At 45.3% G+C, this 24,416-nt stretch overlaps 1 protein-coding gene, 1 long non-coding RNA gene and 1 other non-coding gene across 3 annotated transcripts in view; 2 read left to right on the top strand and 1 right to left on the bottom strand.

Annotated features, from left to right (window-relative positions):
• The window catches only part of LOC142932981 (uncharacterized), a 285,143-nt gene extending 274,602 nt beyond the window's left edge, over positions 1-10,541 (top strand). Inside the window, exons 2-3 of the long non-coding RNA XR_012947544.1 lie at positions 10,347-10,428; positions 10,504-10,541. This is a non-coding gene — a long non-coding RNA (uncharacterized LOC142932981). The remainder of the gene's footprint in view (positions 1-10,346; positions 10,429-10,503) is intronic.
• A 2,498-nt stretch (positions 10,542-13,039) lies between these two features.
• LOC142933131 (protein NLRC3-like) lies at positions 13,040-19,113 on the top strand. The gene is made up of 8 exons (XM_076077279.1): positions 13,040-13,107; positions 13,313-13,391; positions 13,547-13,775; positions 13,939-15,733; positions 15,831-16,004; positions 16,142-16,315; positions 18,184-18,230; positions 18,370-19,113. Exons 1-8 carry the CDS (start codon positions 13,040-13,042, stop codon positions 18,891-18,893), a joined length of 3,090 nt encoding a protein of 1,029 aa, XP_075933394.1. The 3' UTR covers positions 18,894-19,113.
• Positions 19,114-23,160: 4,047 nt separating this feature from the next.
• On the bottom strand, positions 23,161-23,233 carry trnar-ucu (transfer RNA arginine (anticodon UCU)). The gene has a single exon. It is a non-coding gene; the product is annotated as a tRNA-Arg (tRNA).
• Between the last annotated feature and the right edge of the window lie 1,183 nt (positions 23,234-24,416).

The following is a 24,416-nucleotide window of genomic DNA, read 5'->3' as shown; positions in this document are numbered from 1 at the left end:
CGAGGAGCTGTGATTGGTGGAGAGCTGGTGTCGTCAGAGGAGCAGGAAACAAGAAGCAGAGAAGCAGGAGGATAGACTTTAAATAAACTAGCAGAGATTCAATAATAAAACATTTCTACCTGCTGCAGGTGAGGTCACTTCCTGTTTGTGTTGTGAGACACGTGACTGACAACAGCTGATTGACGCTGTGAGTGTGAAGCAACAGCAACAGGATGAGGCAATGACAACTCTTTACTTCAGGAGTACTACAGTGTACTGCAGTACGAGGGAAAGTACTACAGTGTACTGCAGTATGAAGAAAAGTACTACAGTGTACTGCAGTACGAGGGAAAGTACTACAGTGTAGTGCAGTATGAGGGAAAGTACTACAGTGTACTGCAGTGCTAGGAAAAGTCTAATATATATATTAAAGGAACACTTCATCCTCCAGGCGACAGAGACTCTTTGGTGAGAGCATTCTCCTCTTCAGAGGAAATGATCATCTTTGTAAGATGAAGTTAAATAATGTCAAAGAACTGCAGAACACAGTGTCAATAGTTATTAATAATCTTCTAACACTGTACATAAATCACCAAGTATAATCTTAGTTTTCATATAGTGTTTGTGAGTGAAGTCGTTGCAGTGAACACATCTTTAAGAATTCATTGATGGTTTATTACATAGTGACAGAGACAGCATACTGTACACAGACTAAATAAAGTTCTCTGATGAACTATCAGAGCTCACTGGAGTCACCACTGTGACTGTCACACACTCCAGTCACCTCACCTTCATCTTCATCACCTGCACATAAGGATTGTGTAAATTAACAAAGTGTGGACATGAAGCCAGTAACAGTCTCCATATCTTCATTATGAGTCATAATCATAATGCAGGACAAGTTCACCATGAGAGAACTTCAATAAAGTAATAAATAGTGTTCACCTCTCATACTTCCTTTGTTAAATGATATCCAGGGTGGTGGATCCACTGATTGTCTCCATCATTGTGGAAGCATCAGTGTGATTCCTGTAAACATGTAAATACTACAGTGACACTCGTTATGTGTAATGCTGCACGATGGAAGCTCTGGAACTGTTAGGACGACATGAGTAGAAGAAAGGAGGGAACTAGTGTTCAGGGATCACCTCACCCACAAGAACCTTCATTTCAAACTCCTTTTCTTGGTCTCTTGGTCCGTGATTCACTGTAAAGACTCATTGATCAGCAGCTCATTTCTATACATCAACATTCATAAGGTGCTTTGCTTTCACCATTTATGGTTGAATGTGGGCGTGTAGAGGGAGGGATGTGAAGCTGAACCAGCTGCTCACATTTACAGCTTGATTTGAGATTTAAAACAGGAAGTAGCTCACTAACAGGAGTACACAAGGTTTTATGAATCTGAATATTTTTTGGCGTATGTGTATTTCCTCATTTCAACGTAAACAAGCATTCAGTGTGGGTACTACACTCTGGTTCATAAATGAGACCTCTGGTCTTCCCCGACTGTCTCCTCACCTGCAGCTCATCCTCTCATTAGTCCCTCAGTATTGTTACAAGTCTACTTTCACTCGGTCCTTGTCAGATTGACTTGTATGTTTCTGCCAAACTCTCCAGTCTTTCCTAGTCCGTGTTATCTGATCTGCCTGTTCTGACCCTGCTTGTCTGGATTTTCCTGAACCTTTTCAGATTTGGTATCCTGAGTGACTGATCTCCTGGTTTTGATCTCGCCCGACCTGATAAGTAACTGAGCTTTCCTTCAACTGTCTCATTGTCAGGCTTTTTGATTCAAGTCTGCCTGAACCAGTGAAAGTTGGACAAAACAACTACAAAGAGACTCAAAACAACTACAAAGAGACTCAAAATGACTACAAAGAGATAAAAGAACAAAAAGAGGCTAAACAAGTATAAAGTGTGTGTCTTGCTCCTATGAAGGAGAGCTGCTGAGGTATTTTAGGGGCCGATTGTCTCATAATCCACCATATTGTAAAAAGAAGTTCCTCCTATATCATTAATAAAGTTAGTTTTGTTCACTCTGACTGATTTCACAGCTGATGGAGAATATGTAGTGACAAATGTCAGAATGTTTGAATCTAACTGGGCCAAGTTTGTTGAAATCTTCTGAATGATTTTGTGAGGAAAGACCTCTGCTGCCCTCTAGTGACCAAAGCTGAGAATATTGTTCTGAGTTCTGATTGTTCTGAGTATAGATTGTGTGAAACCTTACGAACTGACACTTTACCAACGCAGCATGTTTGAGCTGATGACTGGTTTTATAAAGCAGAGTGTCTGTCTCATTAAAAACACTTTAATATCAGCTTCATTAGTATTATGGAAATGTGTTCCCATATAGGGGGGGAGGCTTCACCCAGGCTCCAATGAAATGAAAACAAAATTTTCCATCTCAATTTTTTTTTCTATTTTGTTTATATTATATATAAAATATATTTTTACTTCAATGTATTGAACTTTGAAGCTTAAGATTTCTACTCAGGAAAATGTAATCTGAAATGTACCACTGAAACACAATTTGTGACAAATATCTGTTTCAATGATGTGTTCTGTATTTGTGATTACTATTGTAATATAGTGTAGGAGCGTGGAAAGAAACAACGAGGCGAGTATTCCCTTTGGCTGCACCTTGTGGCCGTTTATTTCCATCCATACAAAACATGTTTTCACCTTCACTTCCTGCCACCCTTTAACCCCCCCTGTCACCAGGGTTACGCCCCTTTCCTTAAAGGGGCCCCATGAATTCGGTTGTCCCCTACATGCCTCCCCCCAGAATTCACCAACTCCCGAGATTAGTCCCAACCATTAATGTGTCGGGGCCCGGATCAACCGACCAGCCCGACTCCGTGTCTCTGGGGCCGGAAGCAGGACCACCGTTGAAGGCTGCCTCCGGGTCCTGTCGTGCTGCGGTGGGAGGGCACGAGGCCGCCCCCGCCGTGGGGGCTCAGCCACCCGTACCGGTTGGTCCAGGTCTAGATGTGCTGGTTTAAGGCGGTCAACCGCTACGTACTCCAGCTTGCCGCCCATGTCGACCTTGCAGGTTTTGTCTCCGGTCTCCAGCACCCGAAACGGCCCAACGTAGGGGGGTTGAAAGGGTCCACGGTGGCCGTCCTGGCGAATGAACACATACTCCGCTGACTTGAGGCTGGACGGGATGTATGACTGCGGAAGGCCGTGCTGCGACGTGGGCACTGGTTTGAACAGCCTGGCTTTTTCCAGGAGCGTTTCCCGCTGCTGGGTTGCAGACCAAGGGTCTGTGACTTTGGGGATGAACTCCCCCGGGACCCGCAGTGGCTGTCCATAAACCAGTTCAGCCGATGAAGCTTGCAGATCGTCTTTGGGGGCTGTCCTAAGCCCCAACATGACCCACGGAAGCCTGTCCACCCAACTGTTGTCTTTGAGGCTGGCCCGGAGAGCAGCTTTCATCGACCGGTGGAACCGCTCGCATAACCCATTAGCCTGCGGGTGGTAGGCGGTAGTGCGATGGAGCTTCACCCCTAGGCTTTCTGCAACTGTATTCCAAAGTTCTGATGTAAACTGTGGGCCTCGGTCCGAGGAAACGTCAGCTGGGGCTCCGAACCTGGCGACCCAAGCCTGAATAAACGCCCGAGCCACCTCATCTGCCGTTGTTGATGACAATGGGACAGCTTCTGGCCAACGAGTGGTTCGGTCTACCATCGTGAGGAGATGTGTGAAACCACGGGATTGGGGCAAAGGTCCTACCAAGTCCACATTCACATGATCGAACCTCCTTTCTGGAACCGAGAACTGTGCTAAAGGGGTTTTTATGTGACGGTGCACCTTGGAGCGCTGGCACACCACACAAGTCCCGGCCCACTTCCGTATATCCTTTTTCAGCCCGTGCCAGACGAACTTTGCTGAGACCAACTTCTGAGACGCCCTCTTGCCAGGGTGTGACAGTCCATGAATAGCCTTGAAAACCTGTTGTCTCCATTCGTCGGGAACAACCGGCCGTGGCTGGCCTGTGGAGACGTCACACAGGAGCGTAACGCCAGTTTCGCCAAACGGGACGTCCTCCAACCGCAGTCCGGTAACCGCCGTCCTCAACTCCTGGACGCCCGGGTCTGTAACTTGATCCTCTGCCATCTTGTTATAGTCCAATCCTAACTGGACAGCCCCGGTGACAGCCCTGGAGAGACAGTCTGCGACCAGGTTTTCCTTGCCCGCTACATGCTGTAGATCCGTGGTAAACTCTGATATGAAGGAGAGCTGGCGCTGCTGGCGTGCAGACCATGGTTCGACACTCTTACTCATGGCAAATGTCAGTGGTTTGTGATCCACAAACGCAGTGAACGGCCGAGCCTCCAGCAGGAACCGGAAATGCCGAATGGCCAGAAAGAGGCCGAGGAGCTCCCGATCGAAAGTGCTGTATTTCCGCTCATTAGGCCGCAACTGTCGACTGAAGAAAGCCAGCGGTTGCCACGCCCCTTTCACCCACTGCTCGTGCACCGCGCCCACCGCGTAGTCCGAAGCGTCCGTGGTGATGGCAATCGGAGCCTTAGGTGACGGGTGTGCCAGCATTGTTGCGTTTGCCAGAGCCGTTTTCGCATCAACAAACGCAAGTTCCCTCTCTTCAGTCCAGTCCACAGCCTGCTTGATGGCCTTGCCTTTCAGGGCTTCGTACAGTGGCCGCATCACTTGCGCTGCTCGGGGAATAAAGCGATGGTAAAAGTTCACCATGCCTAAAAACTCCTGCAGGGCCCTCACCGTGAGTGGGCGTGTAAAGTTAGTCACTGCCTCCACCTTTGCCGGAAGGGGAACCGCCCCGTCCTTTGTGATGCGGTGACCCAGAAAGTCAATGGTGGTCAACCCGAACTGGCACTTAGCTGGGTTGATGATCAACCCGTGCTGGCTGAGTCGCTCAAATAGAGTCCGGAGGTGAGACCTATGCTCCGCTCTTGACGAACTGGCCACCAGGATGTCATCCAGGTAGACGAACAGGAAAGGCAGGTCCCTCAGCACCGTGTCCATTAGACGCTGGAATGTCTGCGCTGCGTTTTTTAGGCCAAACGGCATCCTCAAGAACTCAAACAGGCCGAACGGAGTGATCAGCGCAGTCTTGGGAATGTCCAGCGGGTGAACGGGCACTTGATGGTAACCTCGTACCAGGTCCACTTTCGAAAACACCACGCTATCTGACAAGTGGGTAGAAAAGTCTTGAATATGTGGAACCGGATAGCGGTCCGGGATTGTTGCCTCGTTGAGCCGGCGATAATCTCCACACGGGCGCCACCCGCCCCCAGGCTTCGGGGCCATGTGCAGGGGTGAAGCCCATGGACTGTCGGAGCGGCGAATGATGCCCAGGCGCTCCATGTTTTCAAACTCTGTCTTGGCGATGGTGAGCTTTGCCGGATCTAGGCGCCGGGCCCGGGCGTGTACCGGTGGGCCGGTGGTAGAGATGTGATGCTCCACCCCATGCTTGACAGTGGAGGAGGAGAAGGTGGGCTGCGAGAGGTCTGGGAACTCGGCCAGCAGACGCAGAAACTCATCCGCCGCTGCAAGCATGCTAGTCAACCTGGTAGAGCCCGCTCCACTTAATGTACATGGGTAAGAACAAAAAGTCACAGCATTTATCAGGCGGCGGCCCTTGACGTCCACCAATAGTCCATAAGCGCATAGGAAATCCGCGCCAAGCAGGGGAATGGCAATTTTGGCAGTAACAAAGTCCCAGCTGAAACGCTGCCCCATAAAACACAGCTCCAGGCACCGTGTCCCAAAAGTGCGTATGGGAGTACCGTTCGCGGCTTCCAGAGGGGGGCCCTGCCCATTTGTCAGCATGTCCACCCGCGATGCAGGCACAACGCTCCTCTGCGCCCCCGTGTCGCAGAGAAAGCGCCGCCCGGAAACGTCGTCCCGGATGAACAGCAGCCTGCCTTCCCACCCGACGCTCACGGCAGTCACTGAGCGCCGGCCCTGGCATTTCCCGTCCTGCCGAAACTGCATGGTGGACGGCACTTTGTAGCCCGCGGCCCAAACCTCGCGTGGTAATAGCACAGACCGGTAGATCCCTGCCGTTGGCTTGCTGCTGCTGCTGCTGCTGCTGCGGCGACGATCGTTGTCTCCCCCGGCCACGCCATTGCTTGGGCCGGCCTCAACGCAGCTGTGTAGCTTTGTTGGCCAGCCAGAAAAAACTTATCGGCCTCCTCGGCCAACTCCCGACAATCGGTAATCCTGGTGTTGGCCAAAGCGGCCCTCACCTGCAGCGGGAGCTGCTGCAGAAAAAGTTCAGTAAACAGGAACTCCGGCTCGTGTTTACCTAGCAGAGCTAACATTCTGTCCATTAGCTCCGACGGCTTGCTGTCGCCGAGGCCATTCAGAGCAAGCAACCGGCGAGCCCGCTCAGAGTCCGAAAGCCCGAAAATGTTCAGCAGCCGGTCTTTCAAGGTATCGTACTTGTCCCTCTCTGGAGGATTTTCAAGAATGCTCACCACTCTGCCTGCTGTCGAACTGCCGAGAGCCGCCACGACATAATAATATCTTGTCGCGTCCGCTGTAATGTCTCTGAGGGCGAACTGCGCCTCAGTTTGAGCAAACCACACCGCTGCTTGTGTCTCCCAAAACTCCGGCAGTTTCAGCGAAACTGCGTGCGTCGTCATCTTTTCTTCTGGAAACGTCCAGGAGTGTCAGGGTCACCAATGTAGGAGCGTGGAAAGAAACAACGAGGCGAGTATTCCCTTTGGCTGCACCTTGTGGCCGTTTATTTCCATCCATACAAAACATGTTTTCACCTTCACTTCCTGCCACCCTTTAACCCCCCCTGTCACCAGGGTTACGCCCCTTTCCTTAAAGGGGCCCCATGAATTCGGTTGTCCCCTACAATAGTATATATAAATATATACTATATTATAATAGTAGACCTGTCCTAACTTGTCCTTTAGTCATGGTTAACTTAAATGGATTCCTTGTTAATGTTTTGTTGTAAAGCACCCTGCAGGGCGGGACCATCAAGAAGCCAGGGTGGAGGCACATGGCTGGACTCCTCCCTTCACATCAACCTGCTGGAGCTTGTTGCTGTCGAGAAGGTGCTGAACCATTTCACTCCACAACTGAGGGGGAAACACGTCATGTTGAGGTGGGACAACACCACTGTGGAGGTGAACCTCAACAGACAGGAGATTGTCTGATCCCCGGCCCTACACAGGGCAGCAGTGTCTGTTCTGATGTGGACAGATCATCACCTTTTCTCTCTTATTCACTAATAGAGAAAACACCCAGTGTCCCCCTTTAGGAGTGGACTCTTCAACAGGGTTCAAAGCATGTTACAGCATGCTACATGTTACTGGTAGCTCTGGAGAGTCCGGGCACCTAGTGGTTCCTGCACCTTGCATCACTAGCGGTGGCAGATTCGTTACCGGACCTGCCCACGACTCTGCATCAAGAAGAGCGGTCCATTCTGGGTCAGCACCTCATGGTCTGGAGGTTTAAGAGGTGAGACTGAGCGACCTGGGTCTCCCGGCTCCTGTTGTCTACACGTATCAGAATACACATGTCTCGTCCTGTTAGAGGGATTACTTGTCTTGTTTGTGGACTGATGCAAGATGAAGGGCCTCGCTCCTCCTTCCTGCTCTCTTGAGGATATCTTGTCTTTCCTGCAGGTTGTTTTTGACAGTGGTCATATTGTATCCACCTCGGAGGTGTTGCTGCAGTAATTAGAGTTTGTGTTCTACATTCGGTTGCAGTATGCAAGCCAGCAGGCTTTCCTGGCTATTCTGACCCACAATCCTTTGCACAACAGATGTATGAGCAAGAAGGTCAAAGTTCAAGGTGCCATGTAATGAGGAAGCAGTATGTCCCAGTTGAATGTAGACTGCATGCATCAGTATGTACTTTGTAAGGAAGCTGCAGTATGTCCTAAAAGTAAAAAGAAAAAGTAAATGATTCAGAATGCAGCTTAAGACTGATACTACGTGGTTCAACCAGATCCACAAAGTGGAGTGAAGAATAAAAACACTCTCAGGTCAGACTCTGTTGTCCTAGTGAATGTATTTATTCAAGATAAACTCTACACAACATTTGCTGCAAAGGTTTCTGCTTGATCATCTGTTCCCTACTAGTCTACATATACAAGAAGACAAGGTGACAAAGAGGGGCGTGCATGGATCCTCTAACTATCTGGTCTAAACAACAGAATCCAGTCTGTTGTCAAAGCAACTCTTTTACAAGTTGAAATGATTTTTCCACAGATGCTGAGTTTGATTCTGAAAGACTCTTGTTTGAGCTGTGAGGAGGTTTCTGTTTACAATGACATTTGATCCTGTGAACGCAGCTCAGACTGAGACTCAGTCCAACCAGTCAGACTGCATACTTTGATGGTGACAGGACACACCCTCTCTCTGATGAAGCATAACAAGCTGCGTCACTTCACTTCGTCTGATGGAAATTGAAGTTGAAGTGAAGCACGAAGCTCCTTTTCTACACATACCTGCTGAGGACAGAAGAGAGCTGCACACGGATGAAGTTCAGGCTAAAATTTCAGTAAGTGGAGCTGTGATTGGTTGAAATGACGTGGTTGATTATTGTGAACGTGTGATTGTTTAAAGCTGCTTTCAAACACAAGTGTCAGCTGGGAAACAAGATGGCTGCCTGTGTGAGCAGGCAGAGAGAAGCTGCTATTAGTTTGAATGTTGAAGTCCAGATGAAGTGTTGCTTTGAATGATGACACTGTGATGAAGAAGAGGAGTTCAGTCTGATCTGGGGTCTCTCCGGACTGTTACTGATGTGGAGCAATAGGACCCAGCAGGGACCAGAGAGCTCACCTGGGCCTTTGTTCCTGCACTGAAACACACCTGAGAGACTCTCTGTTTGCTCTCACCTGCTGCTTTCAATCCTTTAATAAGTCCACAAAGCTTCATGTTCATTTCTTCATCTGCTTTTCAACACATTTACTCCATTTTTGATAGTGTTTGAATGTGTTTGTGTTTTCTTTGTTCACTTTTTCTCTCATTGTTCACCAGATTGTAGTCGACCTTTTATTAACTGATCAAATGGTGAAGTGAACAATCCATCAAATGAAAGCTTCCACATGTTCCCATAGTGACCACAGTGTTTTCTATGAGGACACTTACATGTCATTTTACTGTTCCAAGTTCTACTGACTTCTGGACTCTGAAGGGAGATCATGAGGAGAAACAGCTCAGCTCCATTTGTTGGAGGTTGATGAACAATATTTAACTTGTAAAACACTGTAAATTTATAGGATGAGCATTTAAAATGACATCTTTTGACATGTTAACGTGGTTTAAAAGAAGTTAAAGTAAAGTTTCATTCATCTCCAGAAATCTAAACTTTAACAGACAGATGTTGGAGATAAAACGAATAATTCTATGAAATAGTTAAATTCAATATGTAGTATTTATGCAGTATTCTCTAAAACCTTTTGCATGTCTTCTAATAATAACTAAATGTACTTGTACTAGAGTTTTGCTGTAATGTTACAGAGTATATTTACAGCTAATATCTGTATTTAATGGTATGTTATTGCAGTAGAATATATTTAATTTTTCTGTTATGATGAGAACCTCTGCTGTCAGAATTTTTACCATTCTATAAATATTTATTTTTCAAAGTGTGCACATTAATCAACAGGTTAGTCGACCTTTTCTTAACTCAACTGTCTGAGACACTTTTCTATTTAAATTTTCTCTTCAGACTTTTCTGAGTTAAAGAGGAGCTGAGCAGCAGAGAAAGAATGTTTCCTCGTGTGCTTTGAGTTTTCACTGTAAAAACAACTGAAGTCACAATGAACAAAAGGTTTGTTCACTTCAGTCTTTAGTGTGAGCAACAAGAAGCCAAAGGGATTCATCTGACACTGATAGGAAACAGAGAGAAGCAGCTGATACAGGAGAGATGATGTAGAGGAGGAATGAGTGCTGATGTGCTGATCAATGATTGGACTGATGCTTTCAGCTCTGCTCTCACTGGTTCCTCTACACATGAAGGTACAAAGTGATGTGAATTCAGCAGCAGCTAACAAGGTCACATGACTGATTTTGGATTATTGGACTAGCTGCTTCATGCTCTGACTGGATGTAGTAGACTTGGAAACAGAGGAACATTTCAAACGTTGAAGAGCTTTTCAAAGTCGGTCAAATAGAAGTGAAAAGTGACGTCTTCCCCAAAGACAGGTCAATAAAAAGCCACATGAAGTGTCTTCCTCTAGTCGTCAAACAAGCCAACAGACTAAAGAGCATTATGAACGTCATTTCTTAGAGATTACTCTGCAGCTCAAAGTGACAACAACATGGAAACTGTCCCATGAGTGTATTTAGTATTGAGGTGAATGAGCTGTGTGTGTTTGTCATGATGAAGAGAAATAATGTTTTTGTGTGAAGGTGTGGACTCTGCTATGAATCAGTGTGAGGACAGAGAGGAGGGAGTCCCTCCCTCTAAAACCAGCCACACCAAAGCTCAGAGGTGAGATGACCATCTCTAACTGTCCATGACTCAAAGTCTTTCATTCACTGACTCTGTTTCTACACATGTGACCAGGATCCATCAGGGACCAGACTGTCCTGGACCTGAACCTGAACCTCGACCTGGACCTGGACCTAAACTGAAACTTAAACCTAAACCTGGCCCTAAACCTAAACCTGGACCTAAACCTGAACCCAGCTGTGTGTCCAAGAAGAGTGACCGGTCTATGGATCTTCCTGTAGTCTTCAAAGATGGACGCCACTCTGCTGATCAAAGGTGAGGTTTCCAAACTGATGATGAAAACAAAGTGACGATGATGATGATGAAGTCAGAAGGACACTCAGGTAAAACTCTTTTACACCACATGATTTCTCTCTTCATCCTGATTGGACAGCATTACTCTTCAACCATCATGGTCACCTCACTGCATCATTTCCTGCCTTTGCTGCACTGAATACAGCTTCAACATTGAAACATTTCTAAATTAAACATTGATTTCATACTAAATATCTCCTAAAACTACCAGGATACAAATACACTGAGTAGCCTACAGTAGGTTTATTAAATCACTTCAGTGCAGAATGTATCTGGTGTTTCTTATCAGGAGGAAGCTGGAACAACCTGAACCCAGCTGTGTGTCCATGAAGAGTGACCGGTCTATGGATCTTCCTGCAGTCTTCAAAGATGGAAGCCACTCTGTTGATCAAAGGTGAGGATTTCAAACTGATGATGATGATGGTGATGAAGATCTCCAGTGAAGATCTCCAGGTTTTAAACCTTTACTGACTCAGATGAAGTTCTCTGAGCACCAACACTCTTCTTCATTGAAACACATTCACACTGGGAGCTGCCCAGTACAACCAGTCTGACACTGAGACGCTCCACTGGAGAAGCTGGAGCAGCTGGATGTTCTGGGTGCCTTGCTCCAGGGCACTTCAGTAGTGTACAGTGAGGGAGGGAGAGCTACATGGAGGGCTTGGTGAGAGCTGTTGGGACTAAACCAAACTGACTGGTGAAGAAAACAGTGAGCTGAAAGACTGAGCTGTTGATTCTCAGTGGGATCAGCAGGACTTGTAAACCTTTACCACTACAGGGACTCATCTGATCCACATCCACATATCACTTCATGGACCTTTACCTTGCGTTGGTCTCTGTGTGGACAGACACAATGTGAGCTGATTCTTCAGGATTGAATGATGATGATGATGTAATGTCAGTGTTTCTATCAGTTCACAGCAGCAGAGAGAAAAGTCTCCTGTACCCAGCTGTGTGTCCATTAAGAGTGATCGGTCTAATGGTCGTATGATTAACTTCAAAGATGGACGCCGTTCTTATGACCCAGAGTAAGTTCTTACACGTGTGCGTGTTTAAACAATAAGGAGAAGAAGAATGAGGCATTCAATACAAGGAAAATCCTCACCGCAACTGGAATGGGAAGAGAGCGTGCCGTAGAAGTTATCCTTCTCTTCCTCTGAAGAATCAGTGAATCTTCCTTCTGCAGGATAAAGTTGGCGGAGTACGGGGCAAGTTATCCGTTTTCTTCTTCGGAATCCCGAAACAGTCTATTGTTCATCCAGCAAAGTTAAGACAATCACCGAGGGTTTTTCTTTAAAAGCAACGCTGTTTCTACCTCCTTTCATCCAAATCGACTCGGACGGGACGGCTCAGAGCTGTAGGTAGCACTGATGTTGATAGTCTCAATGACGTCATGGCACTGATGTTGATAGTCTCAGTGACGTCATGGCCGTATCACAGGGATCCCCTGTGGTGCCTATAGCCCTTGTCCAATTATACCCCAGTGTTGGGTTTGGATCAAATCTCACACATAGGTGAGATTTAATGTCTGGTGGGGCTTGGTGTGATTTTTTTTTTTACCCAAATCAGGCTGTTGAACTCCCATGTAGGCTTATTTCCTTTGTTCCAACCACATGGTGAAGTCCCAACACAGGTCAACGGTATTGTCTGACATTGGTATAAAATTACAAAATTCAATGTATCACATCAGTTTGTGGAGATCAGTGCCTTTAAGCATGCCTGGCCCTGTGTCACACACATCTACAAGTCAGCTATAGGAATGTTACTGCTGAGTTTTCAAATTAACGCCATGATATAAAGAATTCGTAACGTTTCTCTGAGCACTGTCTAAATGATTCAGATCAATTAGAAGCCATTAGAACTTTGTTTCTGTTGTCTGCTTGTGCCTTTGAGATATCTGGTTGTTAGAGGTTGTTATTCCAGAGGTCATGTAACCAAAGACTTTGATCCTTGAGTTGACTGGTACCGAACTAAAAACCATGATCTTTGTCAGATCATTACTCTGACTGGCTCCCCGGCTCCAAGTCAAACCGCTACAATATGTGACTCTAGTAGTTTTAGTTATTGTGTCTCTTTGTAATGACTAGTTGCTCGAATAAGAAAACAACAAGTCACCATAAAGAAGCTGTGTCTTCATTACCATTAAAGACTTGTTTAAATGGTAATAACATAACTTTAACTGTCCAATAAAACCAGTGAAAGCAGAAAGAGAAATCTTGTACGTTCAGTAAATGTCAGTGCTTCTATCAGTTCACAGCAGCAGAGAGAAAAGTCTCCTGTACCCAGCTGTGTGTCCATGAAGAGTGATCAGTCTAATGGTCGTCTGATTAACTTCAAAGATGGACGCCGTTCTTATGACCCAGAGTAAGTTCTTAAAACAGATGAAACAGATGACTCACTGCTACAGCTGTTACACAGATACAAATTTGGTCATCCATCATTTACAGTCTTTTGCATCTGGTTTTCATGATGATCAATCTTGACAGAACACAACATCTTTAACTAATTGTTGTATTTGTGTTAATGGGACAGACACAATGTGAGCTGATTCTTCATGATTCCTCCACAGAGAGGACCAGGAGAGCTCAGAGGTTCCCAGAAGTCAGTCTGCCCAGCAGCATCAAACACACCTGGACTCCATATTTATGGTCTGTACATGTACAACTACATTTACATCTATTCTGTTCACAATCATCTCCATGCTGCACTTTGTAGACCAGTGGATTGTCAGTCTGTCCAACATGGATCTGATGTTTGGTTCCATGGTTTTAGTTTGTGTCATTCATAGAATATTCTGTTCCAGCTGCTGGAGGAGAACATCGTCACTTTTGTGAAGAATGAGCTGAAGAAGATCCAGAAGGTTGTGAGTTCAGATTACCCAGAATGCTTAGAGAGTCAGAGGGAGGATGACGAGGTGCTGGATGGTGAGGATGAAGAGCAGAGGATGAGCAGCAGAGAGGCATTTGTGAAGATCACACTGCACTTCCTGAGGAGAATGAAGCAGGAGCAGCTGGCTGACTGTCTTCAGAGCAGTAGGAGGATTTCTCTAAAGATTTAACATGCTGGATAAATGGGACGTTTACTAATATCTCAAGAGATGGACCAACATATATTCATAGAGTCATTCCTTAAGGAAATTACATGTTGAAATCTATTCTTTGACTCATTGATCTTCTTTGTTGTGTGTTCATTCAGGACTTCTTGCTGCAGTTTGTCAGCGTGAACTCAAATCTAACCTGAAGAAGAAGTTCCAGTGTGTGTTTGAGGGGATCGCTAAAGCAGGAAACCCAACCCTTCTGAATCAGATCTACACAGAGCTCTACATCACAGAGGGAGGGACCGCGGAGGTCAATGATGAACATGAGGTCAGACACATTGAAAAAGCATCCAGGAAACAACACAGACCAGAAACAACCATCAGACAAGAAGACATCTTTAAAGCCTCGCCTGGAAGAGAGGAACCAATCAGAACAGTGATGACAAAGGGAGTGGCTGGCATTGGGAAAACAGTTTTAACACAGAAGTTCACTCTGGACTGGGCTGAAGACAAAGCCAACCAGGACATACAGTTCACATTTCCATTCACTTTCAGAGAGCTGAATGTGCTGAAAGAGAAACAGTACAGCTTGGTGGAACTTGTTCATCACTTCTTCAGTGAAACCAAAGAAGCAGGAATCTGCAGGTTTGAAGAGTTCCTGGTTCTGTTCATCTTTGACGGTCTGGATGAGTGTCGACTTCCTCTGGACTTCTACAACAATGAGATCTTGACTGATGTTACAGAGTCCACCTCAGTGGATGTGCTGCTGACAAACCTCTTCAGGGGGAAACTGCTTCCCTCTGCTCGCCTCTGGATAACCACACGACCTGCAGCAGCCAATCAGATCCCTCCTGAGTGTGTTGACATGGTGACAGAGGTCAGAGGGTTCACTGACCCACAGAAGGAGGAGTACTTCAGGAAGAGATTCAGAGATGAAGAGCAGGCCAGCAGGATAATCTCCCACATCAAGACCTCACGAAGCCTCCACATCATGTGCCACATCCCAGTCTTCTGCTGGATCACTGCTACAGTTCTGGAGGATGTGTTGAAGACCAGAGAGGAAGGAGAGCTGCCCAAGACCCTGACTGAGATGTACATCCACTTCCTGGTGGTTCAGTCAAAAGTGAAGAAGGTCAAGTATGATGGAGGAGCTGAGACAGATCCACACTGGAGTCCAGAGAGCAGGAAGATGACTGAGTCTCTGGGAAAACTGGCTTTTGATCAGCTGCAGAAAGGCAACCTGATCTTCTATGAATCCGACCTGACAGAGTGTGACATCGATATCAGAGCAGCCTCAGTGTACTCAGGAGTGTTCACACAGATCTTTAGAGAGGAGAGAGGACTGTACCAGGACAAGGTGTTCTGCTTCGTCCATCTGAGTGTTCAGGAGTTTCTGGCTGCTCTTCATGTCCATCTGACCTTCATCAACTCTGGAGTCAATCTGCTACAAACATCCTCCCGGTTGTCTAAAGTCTTTAGAGACAAACCTAAACTCAAACGTCTCTACCAGAGTGCTGTGGACAAGGCCTTACAGAGTCCGAATGGACACCTGGACTTGTTCCTCTGCTTCCTCTTGGGTCTTTCACTGGAGACCAATCAGACTCTCCTACGAGGTCTGCTGACACAAGCAAGAAGTAGCTCACAGACCAATCAGAGAACAGTCCAGTTCATCAAGGAGAAGATCAGTGAGAATGTGTCTCCAGAGAAAAGCATCAATCTGTTCCACTGTCTGAATGAACTGAATGATGGTTCTCTAGTGGAGGAGATTCAACAGTCCCTGAGTTCAGGACGTCTCTCCACAGATGAACTGTCTCCAGCTCAGTGGTCAGCTCTGGTCTTCATCTTACTATCATCAGGAAAAGATCTGGACGTGTTTGACCTGAAGAAATACTCTGCTTCAGAGGAGGCTCTTCTGAGGCTGCTGCCAGTGGTCAAAGCCTCCAACAAAGCTCTGTAAGTACAGAGATAGTTAGATTCATATATCATAACTTTTATACGCTGTTATCTTTTCTACTTATTTTTAATTTTTTCTTCATCATTGTCTCTTCAGGCTGAGTGACTGTGACCTCTCAGAGAGAAGCTGTGAAGCTCTGTCCTCAGTTATCAGCTCACAGTCCTCTAGTCTGAGAGAGCTGGACCTGAGTAACAACAACCTGCAGGATTCAGGAGTGAAGCTGTTGTCTGCTGGACTGGAGAGTCCACACTGTGAACTGGAAACTCTCAGGTCAGGATTCAATTAATGTCCTCTTGGTGTCCTTATTTACATCTATGGGTAAATTTGTAACCTCAGTACTGCAGTAACCCTCCAGCCCTCACAGTTCCCTCAGATTATGAGACATGTGAGTTGTTTTGTGTTTGCAGGCTGTCAGGCTGTCTGATCACAGAGGAAGGCTGTTCTTCTCTGGCCTCAGCTCTGAGCTCCAACCCCTCCCATCTGAGAGAGCTGGACCTGAGCTACAATCATCCAGGAGACTCAGGAGTGAAGCTGCTGTCTGCTGGACTGGATGATCCACACTGGAGACTGGAAACTCTCAGGTATGAAGAGGCCTGCTGCAGCAACAGACAATCACTCTGATAGAGGAGGTAGAGCTGGAGACTTTTTCTCTGTCACACTGTCAGCCTGGTTAATAAGACCCTGACACACCAAGCTGACCTCAAACTACCAGAGACTCATCAAACTATTTGTGTCCCACATCAGACCATCAATACAGACAGAAGTAGTCAGGGAACAGTAGCCAGGAAGAGCAAAAACAGGGAGGGAAGGTGATGAAATTGTTGTTTTTCTGGAGCGTTGTCTTGTTTCAACATTAGTCTGGAGCGTTGTCTTGTTTCAACATTAGAAAATACAGTGGTGTATCCTGACATGTTGACGGCATCATGTTGGGTTGACATGCGCCAACGTCGTCACGCTGCAGGTTTGTGGCCTCATATCAAACAATAGTTGGTTGTTTTGATGGTTCGTCGTCTGCCATCAGTGTGTGTTGCCCTTTAGTCCAGACATTATTGTGAAAAGACAGACAAAGAAACAATCTGTTTAAACCGTCTTGATAAATCATCACAATAGGAATGTTTTGCTGTTTTAAAGGAGTTTAGCTTAACCTGGTTTTGGTTTGTTTTGCACTGAGAGCCAGTTCCCTGGCTGATAAGAGTCGACTTGTTGAAACTACAGGTGACAGTCGGCCACAGACGCTCGGTGAAGAACCAACAGCTGATTGTGGACATGGTGTGTCAGAGCCCAAAGAGGTTTATTTAGGACTGGACCAAAGTTCTAGGGGGACACAGGCAGTGCTCTGTGGCTGCAGATGGACTTGAACTGTAATATTTTCACCCCCAGATTACAGATAATAGAAACCAGCGTTAACTGCTGCTAGGAGACGGGATGTGAACAGCAGTGTCAAAGTCAGACACATTGTACATCCAACCATCCCCCCCCGACCTCCTCCATCAGAGGGTTTGTGACGCTGTAGTGATTTCAGGCTACTTTCTCCTTTACTTCTGAGAGACAACAGTCATTATTACACAAACACAAGAGGTCGCTTGTCAGGACCAAAACATCCAACAATCAATACTTCTATATTGACAACAGATCAGCTGACTCTGTATAATGGTGAAGAGTCGTGTGGTGGTGATGGACCCACAGAGAACTGTCTCCATCTCTGCAGCTCTACAGAGCTTTTTAGCCTCTTTTAGCTCCTAGTTTTAGTTCTGCAGCACATTTCCTGTTTGGTTCAGTCTGTGTTTCCAGCCGCAGCTGTTTTCATCCAACTAGCTGTGATGAAGCCACTGTTCACTACCTGCTCAGCAGCAAACAGCAGACAGACTCAGTTAGAGACTAGCTGGTGAACATAGTGGAGCATTTAGCAGCTAAAGAGACAGATGTTTCCCTCAGGAGGTGGTGGAGACCAAAAACAGAGCTAAAAGAGAGAGAATATTGGACTTCCCTTCATCAGGTGACTCAAACACAAAGACTCCCGATGAATCATCATGTTGATGTGTAACTGCTGGATGTGGAAGCAGCTGGTTGATATCATGTTAGACACAACTACTTTATAAACTGATAATATGTCAGATGTGTTTACAGCTTGTTTTTACTGAACCACAAACGGACAAAGAAATCAATTGATGCAGGTTTAAACATTTGATTTATACTGACTGACTGGTAGGGGAAACTGAGTCTGAAATGGATGATGATTGTCAATATAATACTGATAATAATGTATCATGAATAAGTGAACATAATGAGCTGTCGTCATGGGCCAATCAGAAGAAGCTCCAGTGAAGTAAAAGAATATGAGCTGATGAATAATAAGTGCTCCATGTGAACATGAATAACAAAGCTGTGTGTGTGAGAGCAATGTAATGTCCATGTTTCCATGCTGCTCTGATCCCCCTCATCCTTTCAGGGTGGAGCCTGCTGGAGTCCGATGGTTCAGACCAGGTCTGAGGAAGTGTAAGTGTGCTTTGAATTTGATTCATGAAAACAAAGCATCTTCAAACTGTGACATCACTCATTCACATCTCTGATGTCATCATCAAACAGATGATAGATTAATAACTGCAGCTGTATCGTGTCTTGTTCTCTCCATCAGATTCCTGTGAACTCACACTCGACACAAACACAGTACACAGAAACCTCAAACTGTCTGACAACAACAGGAAGGTGACATGTGTGGAGGAGGATCAGTCATATCCTGATCATCCAGACAGGTTTAATGGGTGTCCTCAGCTGCTGTGTAGAACTAGTCTGACTGGTCGCTGTTACTGGGAGGTCGAGTGGAGAGGAGGAGTTGATATATCAATAAGTTACAGGGGAATCAGAAGGAGAGGAGACAGTAAAGACTGTTTGTTTGGAAGGAATGATCAGTCCTGGTGTCTGGAGTGCTATGATGATGGTTACTCTGTCTGTCACAATAAGACAGTAACATCCATCACCTCCTCCTCCTCCTGTAGAGTAGCAGTGTATGTGGACTGTCCTGCTGGCTCTCTGTCCTTCTACAGAGTCTCCTCTGACACACTGATCCACCTCCACACCTTCAACACCACATTCACTGAACCTCTTTATCCTGGGTTCTGGTTCAGGTCTGGTTCCTCAGTGTCTCTGTGTTCTCTGTAGGAGGGAGAGTCTCCTCCTGCTAGAGAAACGTTCTCTCTGCTGACCAGATAGTTCAGTGTGTACAGGATCACACACAGGTGATGTTAGTTAGGAGAATGTGGGTAGGAGTTTATCCTAAGGGTGGTGTTTGTAGTGTTCTCTTTCCAGTATGCTAGAGGTTGATGAAACAATACTCTGAACAGAGTGATGTAACTTCAACAAGCTTCCTCTCATTCTTGAAGGTAGTGGATCTTATGTGAATAAACAGAACATCATGTATTCCTTGTCCCCGGAGAGAGCAACTCTCACTATATTACAACCCTCTCTTATCTCTAAATGAACATAGATGTGTTATTAGCAATATATGAAGTGAAATAAAAAAGTCTCCTTATGTTAACCTCAAAGTGTCCGTGAGTCTTTTCTTCTTCTAACAATAAAAACACAAACTTCATGACACTTTTAATGTGTTGATGTTGTTTAAAGAGCTTTTTCATTATTATGAAAACACATTTATTTGAGAAAACCAAATTAAAAATAACTTTAAGTGTTGATATTATGGTTATAGATAAATGTGATATTTTACATCATCACATCTAAATAAATCTTTAATCAAAGTCCTTTAAATTACCTTCACGAGAGCTTTCAACCGCATCTCATGAGCCTCTCCACTGGAAAGAGTTTATTTTAAAGTGGTTTGAAGTAGTTTACATTTAAACTATTTAAATATATGTTTTTGTACATGTATTATCTTACAGTTCACATGTGAATATATGAGTGACTTTTCACATGTGACATGTTTTACATTTGATGCTTTGAAAAGAAAAGAACAAAAATAAAAAGTAGTAGAAGAAGATAAAAATATCAAAGATCAGTGTTCAGATTACAGAAAAAAAGATTAGACATAAAACATAAGTGATGTAAGTAATCAATAACAGAGTTCATTCACATTTTAATTTGATCTCATGTAACTTGATTTTTAATGTTATTCTATTGATATTTCATGTAAAAACGTATTTTGTTTCATATTGTTTCAAACATGTCACTTTAGTGTGTTTGATTTGTAAAGGGAATTTTTTTATTCCACAAAATAAAAACGTTAATATGAGACATTTCCTACAGCACCTGAAGGCACCACTAGAGTCCACCCCCGAGGATCTGTGATTGGTGGAGAGCTGGTTTCGTCAGAGGAGCAGGAGACAAGAAGCAGAGAACCAGGAGGACAGACTTTAAATAAACATTACATTACAGTTATTTAGCAGACGCTTTTATCCAAAGTGACTTACAATTCACATTCTATCAGCAATTTTGGGGTTGTGTGTCTTGCTCAAGGACACATCGATTCCATTTATTTTCAATGGTAGTCCTAAACCACGACAGACGTAATATATATTTGGCAACCAGCAGTGCTGTGGAGCCTAAAAGACGTAATATATCTTTGGCTACTAGTTGTGCTGTGGAGCCTAAAGGACGTAATATATCTTTGGGCACTAGTTGCGCTGTGAAGCCTAAAGGATGTAATATATCTTTGGCCACTAGTTGTGCTGTGGAGCCTAAAGGATGTAATATATCTTTGGCCTCTAGTTGCGCTGTGGAGCCTAAAGGATGTAATATATCTTTGGCCACTAGTTGCACTGTGGAGCCTAAAGGATGTAACATATCTTTGGCCACCAGCAGCGCTGTGGAGCCTAAAGGATGTAATATATCTTTGGCCACTAGTTGCGCTGTGGAGTCTAAAGGACGTAATATATTGTTGGCCACTAGTTGCGCTGTGGAGCCTAAAGGATGTAATATATCTGTAGCCGCTAGTTGCGCTGTGGAGCCTAAATGGACGTAATATATCTTTGGCCGCTATATATCTTTGGCTGCTAGTTGCGCTGTGGAGCCTAAAGGACGTAATATATCTTTGGCCACCAGCAGCGCTGGTACATGCTGGTGTACTAATAACACTGTCATATAATTAAGTGCTTTTAACCCCCATGTATGCAACGCACCCATCAAGAGGACATGGGAGCAAGTAAACACTATAAGCACAAACACATTATTCAGAATGGTGAGTCAATATGTGCCATGGTAATGTATTGAACACATCCATAAGTTTATTAAGCGCCAAATAAACTTTATGAACAGCACGGCATGCAGCGGCTTTCCCGATGTTCTCCGCATCGCCGACACTGTACAAAAATGTACCACTCGCAAAAAAGCGCAAGGCTGCATCCAGTCTGTGAGACAGTCAATGCTCGGCTGCAGCGTGTGGTGTTCAATGTATGGCTCCAGAAGGTCTGTAAATAAATGATTCCTTGTCGGCAGAATGGATAGCGCTCGTATAGGAAGTCATCATGATGCGATAACGGATCTTGGCGATGTGGAAGAACTCTCTCCCTTCCTTCATCAGTGGGATCTCTGAGGAAGGGAGCTGTACATTAATGTAATAGAGGCTTCTTAGTTTGCTCAGCTGGTTTTATGGATCACCGTGTGTCTCACTTTACATGCATTTCTGGAACTCTCGTATAACCCCCAGTATATGCGCAAGCGCATTAGACTACCGTATATGACAGGAGCTGCCATTTCTTCCAGGGGAGTGACCAGCTTATCCAGCTACCCTCACTGAGCCTGCCCCGGAGCAGGTTCAAGCTTATGGATGTGCTGCCATGTTGATTTTGCCGAACTTGCTTCGTGGAACCGAAAAGCCTGATCTACGTCATCTTATCCTGAAAAGTATCCTGAAAAGTACGTGGCTAACTAAGTTAGCCACGTACGAGGAACGGGGCCAGATGGGACTTGAACCCACAAGTGCCTTATCCATTAGGCCACTGGGGCTCCATTTGTGGAGTCAGAGAGTCCCTGTTTGCATCACGGAAGGTCCATCGACCTCTGGGTTATGGGCCCAGCACGCTTCCGCTGCGCCAATCTGCTTTAAATCACCCCAGATGGGACTTGAACCCATCATTGAGCAGACACGTAAAAGCAAAGCATTGAAGATATGGTAGCAACAATGTAATATTTACCCATCACGCTTCAGCTGTGCCAATCTCTTTTTATCACCCAAGATGGGTCTTGAACCCATAATTGATTTCACATCATTACCTTTGGGTGGATCACTTCTTTAATCCCTTCAGAGTGACTAGAGTTTTGCTTTAATTGAAGACTGTGTCAGTTTGAATGCAGTGGAAGAGACGTTAAAACACAGTTAGCAGAGGATGGTTTCGATCCGTCGACCTCTGGGTTATGGGCCCAGCACGCTTCTGCTGCGCCACTCTGCTTTAAATCACCCCTGATTGGACTTGAACCCACAATCCCTGGCTTAGGAGGCCAGTGCCTTATCCATTAGGCCACTGGGCCTCCGTTTGTGGAGTCAGAGAGTCCCTGTTTGCATCACGGACTGTTGTTCCCAACATGTGGATTGACATACAATGAATGATATTCCGCTCTGCTACTCTGCTTTTCATCACCACATAACGGACTCAGAAGTCTTTGTATGCACTGAGAGTATGGGTAACATGAAAACAATACATTGATGTCGCAAAGCAAAAACTATGCTCTAGTGCTCACAAGCAAATGCATTGATGTATCGCACAATGCTAAAGTGCTCAGAAGTTGTCGTCGCGAAGCAAAGCAAAAACAATGTTATGGAGCTCAGAAGTATTTGTATGCAGCACTGACTGTTGTTCCCGACATCTGCAGTGTAGGCTGACATACAATGAATGATTTGTTGAAACTATTGTCAAGCGAGCAGTTGTTGGTTTAATCCAAGACTTTGTCAGTTTGAATGCAGTGTAAGAGATGTTAAAACACAGTTAGCAGAGGATGGTTTCCATCCATCGACCTCTGGGTTATGGGCCCAGCACGCTTCCGCTGCGCCACTCTGCTGTCCGTCGGCCAATGTGGGACTCGAACCCACGATGCCTGGCTTTCAAGGCAAGACAACAAAGACAATCCACAGAGGGCAATAAACAGCATTGAGCAAACATGTCAAAGCAAAGCATTGAAGATATGGTAGCAACAATGTTATATTTGCCCATCACGCTTCAGCTGTGCCAATCTCTTTTTGTCAAACAAGATGGGTCTTGAACCTATCGTTGATTTCACAGCATTACCTTTAGGTTGATCACTTCTTTAATCTCTTCAGAGTGACAAGAGTTGTTGCTTTAATCGAAGACTTTGTCAGTTTGAATGCAGTGGAAGAGACTTAAAACACAGTTAGCAGAGGATGGTTTCCATCCATCGACCTCTGGGTTACGGGCCCAGCACACTTCCCAGCACACTTCTGCTGCGCCACTCTGCTTTAAATCACCCCAGACGGGACTTGAACCCACAATCCCTGGCTTAGAAGGCCAGTGTCTTATCCATTAGGCCACTGGGGCTCCGTTTGTGGAGTCAGAGAGTCCCTGTTTCCATCACGGACTGTTGTTCCCAACATGTGGATTGACATACAATGAATGATATTCCGCTCTGCTACTCTGCTTTTCATCAACACATAACGGACTCAGAAGTCTTTGTATGCACTGAGAGTATAGGTAACATGAAAACAATACATTGATGTCGCAAAGCAAAAACTATGCTCTAGTGCTCACAAGCAAATGCATTGATGTATCGCACAATGCTAAAGTGCTCAGAAGTTGTCGTCGCGAAGCAAAGCAAAAACAATGTTATGGAGCTCAGAAGTATTTGTATGCAGCACTGACTGTTGTTCCCGACATCTGCAGTGTAGGCTGACATAAAATGAATGATTTGTTGAAACTATTGTCAAGCGAGCAGTTGTTGGTTTAATACAAGACTTTGTCAGTTTGAATGCAGTGTAAGAGATGTTAAAACACAGTTAGCAGAGGATGGTTTCCATCCATCGACCTCTGGGTTATGGGCCCAGCACGCTTCCGCTGCGCCACTCTGCTGTCCTTCAGCCAATGTGGGACTCGAACCCACGATGCCTGGCTTTCAAGGCAAGACAACAAAGACAAGCCACAGAGGGCAATAAACAGCATTGAGCAAACACGTCAAAGCAAAGCATTGAAGATATGGTAGCAACAATGTTATATTTGCCCATCACGCTTCAGCTGTGCCAATCTCTGTTTATCAAACAAGATGGGTGTTGAACCTACAGTTGATTTCACTTCTTTAATCTCTTCAGAGTGACAAGAGTTGTTGCTTTAATCGAAGACTTTGTCAGTTTGAATGCAGTGGAAGAGACGTTAAAACACAGTTAGCAGAGGATGGTTTCTATCCATCGACCTCTGGGTTATGGGCCCAGCACGCTTCCGCTGCGCCACTCTGCTGTCCGTCAGCCAATGTGGGACTCGAACCCACGATGCCTGGCTTTCAAGGCAAGACAACAAAGACAATCCACAGAGGGCAATAAACAGCATTGAGCAAACATGTCAAAGCAAAGCATTGAAGACATGGTAGCAACAATGTTATATTTGCCCATCACGCTTCAGCTGTGCCAATCTCTTTTTGTCAAACAAGATGGGTCTTGAACCTATCGTTGATTTCACAGCATTACCTTTAGGTTGATCACTTCTTTAATCTCTTCAGAGTGACAAGAGTTGT

Source organism: Anarhichas minor, unplaced genomic scaffold (assembly GCF_050575085.1).
Source record: "Anarhichas minor isolate MPS153535 unplaced genomic scaffold, ASM5057508v1 ptg000058l, whole genome shotgun sequence".
In the NCBI taxonomy this organism is placed as follows: domain Eukaryota; kingdom Metazoa; phylum Chordata; class Actinopteri; order Perciformes; family Anarhichadidae; genus Anarhichas; species Anarhichas minor.
Note: the sequence above shows the minus strand (reverse complement) of the source record. Positions and strands in the feature narration are given on the sequence as shown.

What these genes read in the sequence shown, in the direction of transcription:
- LOC142933131 (XM_076077279.1), top strand. Translation starts at nt 13,040, where the DNA reads ATGAAGAGTGATCAGTCTAATGGTCGTCTGATTAACTTCAAAGATGGA. An exon ending in CGCCGTTCTTATGACCCAGA is followed by an intron (nt 13,108 to 13,312) that starts GTAAGTTCTTAA and finishes ATTCCTCCACAG; the next exon opens with AGAGGACCAGGAGAGCTCAG. An exon ending in CAGACCAGGTCTGAGGAAGT is followed by an intron (nt 18,231 to 18,369) that starts GTAAGTGTGCTT and finishes TCTCTCCATCAG; the next exon opens with ATTCCTGTGAACTCACACTC.